The sequence below is a fragment of the Heterodontus francisci genome, chromosome 10 (genome assembly GCF_036365525.1).
Source record: "Heterodontus francisci isolate sHetFra1 chromosome 10, sHetFra1.hap1, whole genome shotgun sequence".
Taxonomy (NCBI): domain Eukaryota; kingdom Metazoa; phylum Chordata; class Chondrichthyes; order Heterodontiformes; family Heterodontidae; genus Heterodontus; species Heterodontus francisci.
The window spans coordinates 23454410-23468685 of NC_090380.1; the positions used below are offsets into that span (position 1 = coordinate 23454410).

General features: G+C 46.0%; 1 protein-coding gene across 2 annotated transcripts in view; it reads right to left on the reverse strand.

Moving 5' to 3' along the window:
• Window positions 1–318: 318 nt before the first annotated feature.
• The window catches only part of epsti1 (epithelial stromal interaction 1), a 69070-nt gene continuing 55112 nt past the window's right edge, over window positions 319–14276 (reverse strand). For both annotated transcript variants that reach the window (XM_068040268.1, XM_068040269.1), the window contains 2 exons: window positions 8963–9177; window positions 319–2624 (listed from right to left, as the gene is read on the reverse strand). In XM_068040268.1, the coding sequence (XP_067896369.1) occupies window positions 2497–2624; window positions 8963–9177 (343 nt within the window). In that variant the 3' untranslated portion in view covers window positions 319–2496. The remainder of the gene's footprint in view (window positions 2625–8962; window positions 9178–14276) is intronic.

Consider the following 14276-nt stretch of genomic DNA (forward strand, 5'->3'; position numbering starts at 1 on the left):
TGATTGGGATATTGACCTCCACAATGAACCTCTTATTGGTAGATAACAGATATTCATATATCTGTCCCAAAGGTAATCCCTTTGAGGTTCTGTGTTTTGCTCTTGCCTGATGCTGTATCGGAACTCAGAAGGTGTTGCAGAACAGCAATTGCTGAGATCTTCCTGCATTTATTTGTGATGCTGCTTCACCTAGCTTAGAGAAAGAAAGTTTCATTCCCTAAGGTCCACATGAAACCAAGGATAGCTTCATTGGTGACCACCCAGAAACATATGCAACAGCCAAAGAAATTTCACAAAGGATGGCCAGAAGGCACAATATTGAACTTAAACATTTATTGAAGTAACTTGCATTTGAATGCACCCAAGTACCACATCATTCACAATATTGTGATCAAAGCATAATGCATTCATAATTAGAGTGCAAGTTCTTCTTTCTTTTGGGCCTCCTTATCTCGAGAGACAATGGATACGCGCCTGGAGGTGGTCAGTGGTTTGTGAAGCAGCACCTGGAGTGGCTATAAAGGCCAATTCTGGAGTGACAGGCTCTTCCACAGGTGCTGCAGAGAAATTTGTTTGTTGGGGCTGTTGCACAGTTGTGAATAGAGAAAAAGCTAAGGCCATTTCTTCCACAGATAATCTACTCCATCATGGACTCCGCACTCTACATAATCTCCTGAGGACAAGTTCTGTACAAATGAACTCTGTTACAAATGTTTGTGCCTGAACAAGACATTACCTTGGGTTCAGCGTCATTGGTCATTCATGTCCCTGTGATCTGAAGAGTACCCTAGCTGTCCACTAATTAGTTAAACAATAATGTGACCTGATACTGTGATAATGAGAGCTCGCCTTGTGTTCCCTGAAATCTGTGATTTTGTAAGCACTAGTACTCTCTTTTTGGAAGGTGAAACAGAGTGAAAGCGGTGAAACAAAGTTGATTGCAAGCTAACAAACTGGTTTATTGTGCACCAAGTATATGAAATGTAGACAGTTTTCGAATGCGAGATATCTATTTCCTATCATAGCCGGTACTATGAAACATGCTAAAAAGGGACACTGCCTTCTGTTTCTGGCTGAACTCACTTTACAAGTTAGCTATCTCTGAACTGACTGCTTCTAACTTTTGTTCTTACAAGCTACAAGTGTTTATACCTCAGGCTAATGTCTCCTTGGCTCCCTCGCTGGTTGAAGTGAAAGTGTAACCTCTCAGGTCTCTCAGGCTGTTCTGGATGGATTTCTTCAGAGAGAGAGTCGAGATTGTTCCTTCAGCTCTTTGTGTCGAGGCTTACATAGATAGCTACATTCTCCAAAACTGACACCTTGAATGAGGAACCCCTCTTCCTCATGGGGCGCTATGGCAACTTCATGATATGTTTAGTAGGAGCCCTCCCCACCCCAGTGAATAAAAACCATTTTTGTAATGTAGGTATGAACTGCCATGGGATGTGCTTTAATCATTTCCCATTGTTACAAACGCAAATTGTACAGAATTCATAATTTTTATGGTTATTTCATCTGATATTCCAACGAGTCAACAATATAGACAGCTTGTATATGTCTCTAGGAGTTAACCTTTTGTGAACCAATGAAAAAAAATCATAACAAAAGCATAGCATAAGTTAAACAAAAATCGTGTTCGGACCCAATAGATAAAAATCCCAATGTGTTACACTTTCATTGGGAAAGGAGGAGCTGTTTCTCACACTTGGGGGTGTATTTTACCAACTGTTAGGGATGGGCTGGGAGGCGGGTAAAAAATGGCAGGGGAAGGTGGGGGGGTGAAATGCCCATCACCTTCCTGATGCCATGGAATTTTATCGGGGTGGGGAAGGTCGAGGACTGCCTTCCTGCCCAGAGGCCAATTGAGGAACTTAAGTGACCAATTAAGTGCCACTTAAGGGCCTCTTCTCACTGCCGCTGGTGTTTTAACAGCAGCAAGGGGTCTCTCTGCCCCGTGAGGAGGCTGCCCAGTAAAAGCTGGTGGCCTCCTTCTGGGCTTGGACTGGGGGGTGGGCGGTGGAGGTGGGGGGGGGGGGGGGGGTGGTCCTCATGATCAGGTATTGTGTGGCCCTGAAGGGCACCCTTTCTCGGGAAGACACCCACCCCCACCTTCACGACTGACCCTACCCACCCGACCCCCAGCCAGGGCCTGCCTAACTGATCTTGGCGAATCCCACATACTTACCTTGAATCCGGGGTTTCCTCCATGCTGGCTGGCCTGGGCCTACTGCAGTCTTAGTAGTGGCCACCGTTCCTAGTGGCGCTGCTGAGCCTGACGAGCTGCCAAGCCTGTTATTGGTTAGCAGCTCTTGGAGGCGGGCTCCCATCTTTTAAAGGGATGGCAGCCCCAATGCAAGGCAGTTAATTGGCTGAGTGCTGAAAAATGGAGTTTTGGCGGAAGGCCAGACAAATGTTGGCCAGCCGGCTGGGTTTTTGATTTCTATTAGAGAAAAAAAAAATCCGCTAGCCAAATAACTCTGATTGTTTCCAATTTGTTCATTGCAGCAGCCGGATCAAACTCTTGTAGTCACCATCACACTGCAGCAGGAGCTCTTCAAGGGCTGTTACTTCGTAGTCAGGGAACCAGCTCTGCAGCTTCATCAAATTCCAGTCGTAATCAGTATCTGTTTAACAAAACCCAACAGGGAATGGAGAAAATAACTTGGTAAAATCCATTGCGTAAACATTTCTGTAGCAATGCCCACGACTGACCTCTTTCTATTAGCAATCACGACACAAATTGCTGTACAAATGGTGGTTTACTTTTCTGACTTTGTAAAAGGTTTCCTCTCCTCGCATGCTGTCCCTACCTTATCAAAAACTTCATCCCCTCCTCAGAAAATGCACCCACTGTAGTATAAGGGCCTGAAAGGGTTAATGTTGGATCAGTGAGATCAACCCGTCCCACTGTAGTGATGATGATGTAACAGTCGCATGGTGATGGACTTTGGAAGAAGAAAGTAGCAGCACAAAGGATGCTAGCTAGAGAGGCTTTAGGAGAGTGTAAATTGAGATGTACATATAATGTTATTAGTTGACCTTATCTAGACTGCGAGACTTTATCAATAATGCCCTATCCACGCTACAGCTACAACAACAACAACAACACACAATATGGTGGTAGTGGTTAAAGCGACTCCAGGATTAGGCGAGAGAATTTTAAAAGGGGCCATTGTTGGTTAATGGAGCACTGGGTTGAAAAAGCGGGTAGAGAAGTCAATCTCGGGCAAAGAGGCAACTCGGGAGTCAGGCAGTCAGCAGCCATTGCTCAGCCAGAAAGTGGAGAGAAAGCACGGGAACTCCCGACAAGTCCAGAAAGAGCACAAACCTCCATTGAAGCCAAAACGGTTTAAAAAGGGGAATACCCTAACAAGCCTGAGAAAGCCTAAGAAAACAGAATAGATTTGAAATTCGGAATGCCTGAAAGCTTACATGATTAGGAAGGACCCAATCAGGTACAAAATTAGTCGTAATGGAGAAAAATATTCTTACTCTTTAGGATAGTTCCCCAGCTGCAATCTAAATCAGAAGCTGAACAAGTAAATACCCTGGTATACTCTATGGGTGCAATTGCGGATGACATGATGGTGAGACAAGGCTTCTGATAAATTTGAGGATTTGCTACAAACCTTCGCCAAATATTTCAATTTACGCAGTAACAGAATTCGGGAAAGAGCAAAATTTAACAAGTGAGTCCAGAAGATAGGTGAATCCATAGATTCTTTTATGAATGATCTGTACAGATTAGCTGAGGGATGTGACTATGGAGAATTGAAGGTGGAACTGATAAGGGACCGAATAGTTATCGGAATAGCTGATGAGTCTTTATCAGATCTCTTACAGCCGAAAGATGACCTTACACTCGAGAAGGCAATTCAGATCGTACGACAGGCAGAAGTCTGAAGACAAAACAGAACCATTCTGCAGGCTGAAGAGAAGCCTTGGATTAGACAAAATCCAATGACTGTACAGTTCTTGAAGCCAAAGATGGAGAAGCAATCTATAGAGAAGAAGACACACACAGGTGAGAAGGTGCATAGCACCAGGAAACTGTGCCAGTGCTGTGGAGCCAGGAAGACCCACAGATGGCAGCAGTGTCCTGCTAGTAAAGTGGAATGTTTCAACTGTAAGAGATTGGCCATTATGGGAAAATGTGCCAGAGCACCTCCTCAGTCAAAATCGCAAAGCAAAAAACCTTCACACAAAGAGAGGTGAATGAAGTGCATCAACTTCAAGAGATCTGTTAAATGATTAAATAAGACTAAGGTAGTCTAATGCCTACTTACCTGGTTCCTCTATGCCTCTGATCTTGCAACTGAGCTTTAGGTTCCCACAGCTTGATGCCTTTCACCAAGTGCTGGGAAATGGGATGAGAATAGATAGGCTTGATGGCTGGCACAGACACAGTCGGCCCAAGGGCCCGTTTCTGTGCTGTATAACTCTTTAACTCTACGACTGTAACTTCCAGCAGGAAAGGAACCAGGAGATTTCCTAGGAGAAATTAATGATCCAAATCAAGGATTTTGGACGGTGGACATTTATGTAAGTGGACATCTTAACGATTTTCAAATTGGACATAGGTGCTAGTGTCACAGTTCTTTCAGATCAAGAGCCGTGGTTGATGAGACATTGCCTACGACACAGTTGCATGGTCCAGACGGGACCCAACTGAAAGTGAAGGGAAGCTTCAAGCAACTCTCCAATATAAAGGGAGACAAACTATGGAAACCCTACAAGTCTTGCAAAACCAAGATTTTTCCTTCCTAACCAGAAAAGCGTGCTTAGACCTGCATCTGGTCAGGAAAATTGATGAAGTCAAACAGCCACAGGTAAACAGTCGCTTTCAAGCAGACTATCCAAAACTTTTCACAGGTCTCGGGAGAGTGAAGACAGAGGATAGAATCACACTTAAAGAAGATGCCAGACCAGTTTGTATCTTTAAGATACCCAAAAAGATACCTCAGTCATTGATGAACCAAGTTCAAGACCAGCTGGGAGAGATGACCGGGATGGGAGTCATTTCTCCTGTTACGAAACCAATGGAGTGGTTTTCGGCTATGGTTTCAAACCCAAAACAAAATGGTATTCTTTGTGTCTGTGTGGATTTAATGCACCTTAACAAAGCAGTAGCGTGTGAGATTATCCCAATGTTCACAGTGGATGACAGCTTGGCAAAATTGTCTCAGAGCATCATGTTTACCAAACGCGACACCAATCGTGGATTTTAGCAGATTCCCTTAGTTGAGACCTCAAGATTACTAACCACATTTATAACCCCATTTGGGAGGTTTTGTTTTAATTGGTTACCATTTGGGATAGATTCCGCACTAGAGATCTTCCAAAGGTTTATGTTTAACATCTTAGAAGGGCTCAGAGGAGTTATTTAACATATGGATGACAGCCTGATGCATGGGTGGTCAGTACAGGAACATGACCAAAGAATCCGAGCAGTTCTACAGTGACTTCAAGAAGCAGGGCTAACACTGAACGAGAATTGCGAATCCGTTTCTTGGGACACATGGTAAGCAGTAAAGGTATGATGGCAGACCCACAGAAGATATGAGCCATTACAGAATTCCCGACTCCTACTTCTGTTCAGCAGCTCCAAAGATTCCTTGGAATGGTGAATCAGTTAGCCAAACTTCGACCTCATTTAGCACTGGTAACAGAACCACTAAGACAACTTCTCAAAAAAGATCAAGCGTGGTGTTGGAGTTCACATCAAGAACAAGCATTCTGGAAGATTAAAGAAATGCTCATATTGCCAGACATCTTGGCACACGATAACCCTACACCACCAACAATGATAGCTGCAGATGCCTCCTCCACGGGGTTAGGGGCAGTCCTTTACCAGGAGCAACCTGATGGTTCTCGCAGACCAATATACTACGCATCTAGAGCTTTGTCTGACACAGAGCCAAAGTATCCAGTAATTGAAAAAGAAGCACTTGCCGTCACATGGGCATGTGAGACATTTTCTGATTACATTGTTGGATTGGGAGTCATCATTGAGACAGTCCATAAACCTTTGGTATCTTTGCTGGATGAAAAGGAGATTGCAAAAATGCCTCCAAGAATCCAAAGATTTTGTTTAAGGTTGATGAGATATACGTATGAGACTGTATATGTCCAGAGAAAGATGCAAATGTCCACTGATGCGCTATCAAGAGCAAAGGTAGATCATCCAACACAACAAGATTTGAATTTTGTGCGTGAAATAGAGTCATATTCACAGTATACTGCACTGGTTTCCTCCCACAGCCAAAGACTTGCAGGTTGATAGGTAAATTGGCCATTGGAAATTGCACCTAGTGTAGGTAGGTGTTAGGGAATATGGGATTACTGTAGGGTTAGTATAAATGGGTGGTTGTTGATCGGCACAGACTCGGTGGGCCGAAGGGCCTGTTTCAGTGCTGTATCTCTAAATAAATAAAAAATAAATAAACTAGCTGGCAAGTATGCAGAAACTGCAAGAAATTTGTCACGCCCAAAAAACAATGAAGAATGTATTCGTATAAGGCAGTATTGCACACAAGGGTGGCCACAAGAAGACATGTGGGAAGACGATGAAAACTTACTATGAATATAGAAAATACTTCCCAATCATGGATGATTTGCTATTTTACAATGACAGATTTGACATCCTCAGTTCACTTAGATTGGATATGTTGGAACGTCTACATCAAGGTCATATGGGAATAATGAAGTGCAGAGCAAGGGCACAATCATCAGTGTAGTGGCCAGCAATATCCAAAGACATCGAAAATCTTATCCAGAACTGCCAGATCTGTGCAATACAAAGACCAGAACAGCGTGAATCTTTGTTAACTACTCAATTTCCGACCAGACCTTGGCAATGTCTAGGTATGGATTTATTCATGTTCAATGGAAAGTCCTACATAATTATCATTGATTACTTCTCAAGGTGGATAGAAGTGAGAGGGTTATATTCAACAACAACAGGAGCAGTTATAAGAGTTTCACAAGACATCTTTGCGACGCATGGTATCCCTGACTATGTATCGTCAGACAACGGATCCACAGTTTGCAAATGAATATTTCACACAGTTTGCAACAAGAATGGGATTTCAACATCTCACAAGTTCACCAGGATATCCACAGTCGAATGGTGAAGTGGAAAGAGGTGAAAGAACCATAAAGTCCTTATTGAAGAAGAATGAAAACCTTCCAAACTCACTTCTAATTTATCGATCTACACTATTGATGTGTGGACTACCACCTGCAGAGTTACTGATGGGCAGGAAGATAAGAACACAACTTCCTGTGATGCCTAAAACATTGCTTCCAGGATTGAATGTCCAGGACTACGAGAGAGTAAGAGAGTGGGAAAACTCTTCTAGAAGGCAACAAACTCGAAATTACAGCAAAAGATTTCATGTCAGAGACTCAACGAAACCGAACGAAAGCCAAAGTGTATTAAACGTGACCTAGAAAGGGAAGGTACTGTAATCCACAGAGATGAAAGCTACCAGAGATTGTATGTGGTACACACAACAGAAGGGAACATACACAGAAATAGGAGAAACATTATCCCTATTCCCCAGAAGCAACAGTCAATCTTTCATTTGGAAGACCCAGATGACGATGAAGAAACCCAAAGCAACAATACGACAATCCTCAGTAGAAATCAACCAAGTCAGCGATCCAAACTTACAAGGAAGACTACTGATCATCCCAGTCAGACTAGAACAAGATCAGGAAGAGTCGTGAAACCTCCGAACAGACTAAATCTGTGAAGTCAGGGACCTGGAGGGAGAAAGGCTAGTAGGTAAAGTCAAGAATGCATATATGTTTAAAGAATGTGTATGGATAACGACTTGGAGGGAGATGTAGTATAAGGACCTGAAAGGGTTAATGTTGGAGACAGTGATAGCAACCCTCTGACTATAGTGATGATGATGTCATAGTCACATGATAATGGACTTTGGAAGAAGAGAGTTGTAGCATGAAGAATGCTAGCTAGCAAGGCTTGAGGAGAGGGTAGATAGAAATGTGTAAATAATAAGAGTTACTAGCTGACCTTATCTAGACTCCAAGACTTTATCAACAATGCCCTAACTATGCTACTAGTACAACACAACACCTATAGCCCCTCGCTTCATCTCCAATCCTTCCCTTTTCTCTCCAAATTCCTTCAACATTTGGCTCCTCCCAACTCGGTGCCATCTTTCCCAGAATTCCATGCTTGAATCCCTCCAATCAGGTTTCCTCACAGAAACGGCCCGTATTAAAGTTACAAATAACATCCTGTGTGACTGTGACAGTGGTGAACCATCCTTCCTCATCCTTCTCGATCTCTCTGTAGCTTTTGATATGGTTGACCATGCCATCTTTCTCCAATGCTGCTCCTCCATAGTCCAGCTGGGAGGGACTGCATTTGCCTGACTCGATTCTTATCCTTCCAGTCATAGCCAGAGTATCACTTGCAATGGCTAATCTTCCCTCTCCCGCACTGTTACCTCTGGATTCCCTCAAGGAGCAATCCTAGGCCCCCTCCCATTTCTCATCTACATCTGTCCCTTAGCAATATTAGCTACAGAGATGGGGTCAGTATCAATGTACACTGAGGAAATCCTGCTCTACCTCACCACAACCTCTCTCAATCACTTCACTGAATCTTTCCAACGTCCAATTCTGGATGAGCTGCAATTTCTTCCAGTTAAACACCAGGAAGACCAAAGCCATCGTCTTAGGCCCTGCCACAATTTCTAAACTCTCAGCATCGATTTTATCCCCAGCCCCTGCTGAACCAGACTGTTCACAACCTTGCAGTCCCAGTGCCCTCAAGTTGAACTTTCAATTCCACATCCATTCCATCACAAAGACCATCCACTTTCATCTTTAAATGAGGCTTTTGTTTTGAGGTATGAAATGCTGATTTACAATGCTGCTTATGATATTGTTGATAATGGTGGTTTATATTTTTGAAACAATCCATTACCTTTAGCAGAGTCTCGACAGGCAGAATCTCCGATCATAGCCCCGGAATAGACCTGCTCATCCTCCCTTAGATCTTCATAACAGCTGGATGCAGTGACATGTTGTTTGGAGTCATGTTCAAAGCTCTCCTCATCAGATGAAGGAGGGGCGAAGCAGTGTGAATTCTCATTGGACAGCTGTCTCCTTTCGAGATTATCCAAGAAAGATTTGTTTCTCCTGTTAGAGAAGAAAAAAAGCACAAATTAAAAACCATTTTATGAAACATCCACCCAGTTACACAAAGTGCCCAGAAACACCTCACTCAATACCACAGTTACACAGAGATCCCAGACACACCTCACTCACTACCACAGTTACACAGAGCTCCCAGAAACACCTCACTCAATACCACAGTTACACAGAGATCCCAGACACACCTCACTCACTACCACAGTTACACAGAGCTCCCAAACACACCTCACTCACTACCACAGTTACACAGAGCTCCCAGAAACACCTCACTCAATACCACAGTTGCACAGATCTCCCAGACACACCTCACTCACTACTACAGTTACACAGAGCTCCCAGACACACCTCACTCACTACCACAGTTACACAGAGCTCCCAGAAACACCTCACTCAATACCACAGTTACACAGAGCTCCCAGACACACCTCACTCAATACCACAGTTACACAGATCTCCCAGACACACCTCACTCACCACTACAGTTACACAGAGCTCCCAGACACACCTCACTCACTACCACAGTTACACAGAGCTCCCAAACACACCTCACTCACTACCACAGTTACACAGAGCTCCCAGACACACCTCACTCACTACCACAGTTACACAGAGCTCCCAGAAACACCTCACTCAATACCACAGTTACACAGAGCTCCCAGACACACCTCACTCACTACCACAGTTACACAGATCTCCCAGACACACCTCACTCACTACCACAGTTACACAGAGCTCCCAGACACACCTCACTCACTACCACAGTTACACAGAGCTCCCAAACACACCTCACTCACTACCACAGTTACACAGAGCTCCCAGACACACCTCACTCACTACCACAGTTACACAGAGCTCCCAGAAACACCTCACTCAATACCACAGTTACACAGAGCTCCCAGACACACCTCACTCACTACCACAGTTACACAGATCTCCCAGACACACCTCACTCACTACCACAGTTACACAGAGCTCCCAGACACACCTCACTCACTACCACAGTTACACAGAGCTCCCAGAAACACCTCACTCAATACCACAGTTACACAGAGCTCCCAGACACACCTCACTCAATACCACAGTTACACAGAGCTCCCAGACACACCTCACTCACTACCACAGTTACACAGAGCTCCCAGACACACCTCACTCACTACCACAGTTACACAGAGCTCCCAGACACACCTCACTCACTACCACAGTTACACAGAGCTCCCAGACACACCTCACTCACTACCACAGTTACACAGAGCTCCCAGACACACCTCACTCACTACCACAGTTACACAGAGCTCCCAGACACACCTCACTCACTACCACAGTTACACAGAGCTCCCAGAAACACCTCACTCAATACCACAGTTACACAGAGCTCCCAGAAACACCTCACTCACTACTACAGTTACACAGAGCTCCCAGACACACCTCACTCACTACCACAGTTACACAGAGCTCCCAGACACACCTCACTCACTACCACAGTTACACAGAGCTCCCAGACACACCTCACTCACTACCACAGTTACACAGAGCTCCCAGACACACCTCACTCACTACCACAGTTACACAGAGCTCCCAGAAACACCTCACTCAATACCACAGTTACACAGAGCTCCCAGAAACACCTCACTCACTACTACAGTTACACAGAGCTCCCAGACACACCTCACTCACTACCACAGTTACACAGAGCTCTCAGACACACCTCACTCACTACTACAGTTACACAGAGCTCCCAGACACACCTCACTCACTACCACAGTTACACAGAGCTCCCAGACACACCTCACTCACTACCACAGTTACACAGAGCTCCCAGAAACACCTCACTCAATACCACAGTTACACAGAGCTCCCAGACACACCTCACTCACTACCACAGTTACACAGAGCTCCCAGACACACCTCACTCACTACCACAGTTACACAGAGCTCCCAGAAACACCTCACTCAATACCACAGTTACACAGAGCTCCCAGACACACCTCACTCAATACCACAGTTACACAGAGCTCCCAGACACACCTCACTCACGACCACAGTTACACAGAGCTCCCAGACACACCTCACTCACTACCACAGTTACACAGAGCTCCCAGACACACCTCACTCACTACTACAGTTACACAGATCTCCCAGACACACCTCACTCACTACTACAGTTACACAGAGCTCCCAGACACACCTCACTCACTACCACAGTTACACAGAGCTCCCAGACACACCTCACTCACTACCACAGTTACACAGAGCTCCCAGAAACACCTCACTCACTACCACAGTTACACAGAGCTCCCAGACACACCTCACTCACTACCACAGTTACACAGAGCTCCCAGACACACCTCACTCACTACCACAGTTACACAGAGCTCCCAGACACACCTCACTCACTACCACAGTTACACAGAGCTCCCAGACACACCTCACTCAATACCACAGTTACACAGAGCTCCCAGACACACCTCACTCAATACCACAGTTACACAGAGCTCCCAGACACACCTCACTCACTACCACAGTTACACAGAGCTCCCAGAAACACCTCACTCACTACCACAGTTACACAGAGCTCTCGGACAAACTACACTCAATACCACAGTTGCACAGAGCTCCCAGACACACCGCGCTCACTACTACAGTTACACAGAGCTCCCGGACACACCTCACTCACTACCACAGTTACATAGAGCTCCCAGACACACCTCACTCACTACCACAGTTACACAGAGCTCCCGGACACACCTCGCTCACTACAACAGTTACAAAGAGCTCCCAGACACACCTCAGTCAATACCACAGTGACACAGAGCTCCCAGACACACCTCACTCAATACCTCAGTTACACAGAGCTCCCAGACACACCTCACTCACTACCACAGTTACACAGAGCTCCCGGACACACCTCGCTCACTACTACAGTTACAAAGAGCTCCCAGACACACCTCAGTCAATACCACAGTTACACAGAGCTCCCAGACACACCTCACTCACTACGACAGTTACACAGAGCTCTCAGACACACCTCACTCAATACCACAGTTACACAGAGCTCCCAGACACACCTCACTCACTACCACAGTTACACAGAGCTCCCGGACACACCTCACTCACTACAACAGTTACACAGAGCTCCCAGAGATACCTCACTCAATACCACAGTTACACAGAGCTCCCGGAAACGCCTCACTCACTACCACAGTTACAAAGAGCTCCCAGACTCACCTCACTCAATACCACAGTTACACAGAGCTCCCGGACACACCTCGCTCACTACTACAGTTACAAAGAGCTCCCGGACACACTACACTCACTACGACAGTTACACAGAGCTCCCAGACACTCCTCACTCACGACCACGGTTACACAGAGCTCACAGACACACCTCACTCACTACCACAGTTACAAAGAGCTCCCAGACACACCTCACTCAATACCACAGTTACACAGAGCTCCCAGACACACCTCACTCAATACCACAGTTACACAGAGCTCCCAGACACACCTCACTCAATACCACAGTTACACAGAGCTCCCAGACACACCTCACTCACTACCACAGTTACACAGAGCTCCCGGACACACCTCGCTCACTACTACAGTTACAAAGAGCTCCCGGACACACCTCACTCAATACCACAGTTACACAGAGCTCCCAGACACACCTCACTCACTACCACAGTTACACAGAGCTCCCAGACACACCTCACTCAATACCACAGTTACACAGAGCTCCCAGACACACCTCACTCACTACCACAGTTACACAGAGCTCCCGGACACACCTCGCTCACTACTACAGTTACAAAGAGCTCCCGGACACACCTCACTCAATACCACAGTTACACAGAGCTCCCAGACACACCTCACTCACTACCACAGTTACACAGAGCTCCCGGACACACCTCGCTCACTACTACAGTTACAAAGAGCTCCCGGACACACCTCACTCAATACCACAGTTACACAGAGCTCCCAGACACACCTCACTCACTACCACAGTTACACAGAGCTCCCAGACACACCTCACTCAATACCACAGTTACACAGAGCTCCCAGACACACCTCACTCACTACCACAGTTACACAGAGCTCCCGGACACACCTCGCTCACTACTACAGTTACAAAGAGCTCCCGGACACACCTCGCTCACTACTACAGTTACAAAGAGCTCCCAGACACACCTCAGTCAATACCACAGTTACACAGAGCACCCAGACACACCTCACTCAATACCACAGTTACACAGAGCTCCCAGACACACCTCACTCACTACCACAGTTACACAGAGCTCCCGGACACACCTCGCTCACTACTACAGTTACAAAGAGCTCCCAGACACACCTCAGTCAATACCACAGTTACACAGAGCACCCAGACACACCTCACTCAATACCACAGTTACACAGAGCTCCCAGACACACCTCACTCACTACCACAGTTACACAGAGCACCCAGACACACCTCACTCAATACCACAGTTACACAGAGCTCCCAGACACACCTCACTCACTACCACAGTTACACAGAGCTCCCGGACACACCTCGCTCACTACTACAGTTACACAGAGCTCTCAGACACACCTCAGTCAATACCACAGTTACACAGAGCTCCCGGACACACCTCACTCACTACGACAGTTACACAGAGCTCTCAGACACACCTCACTCAATACCACAGTATCACAGAGCTCCCAGACACACCTCACTCACTACCACAGTTACACAGAGCTCCCGGACACACCTCACTCACTACGACAGTTACACAGAGCTCCCAGACACACCTCACTCAATACTACAGTTACACAGAGCTCCCAGAGATACCTCACTAAATACCACAGTTACACAGAGCTCCCGGAAACACCTCACTCACTACCACAGTTACAAAGAGCTCCCAGACTCACCTCACTCAATACCACAGTTACACAGAGCTCAAGGACACACGTCACTCACTACCACAGTTACAAAGAGCTCCCAGACTCACCTCACTCAATACCACAGTTACACAGAGCTCAAGGACACACGTCACTCACTACCACAGTTACAAAGAGCTCCCAGACTCACCTCACTCAATACCACAGTT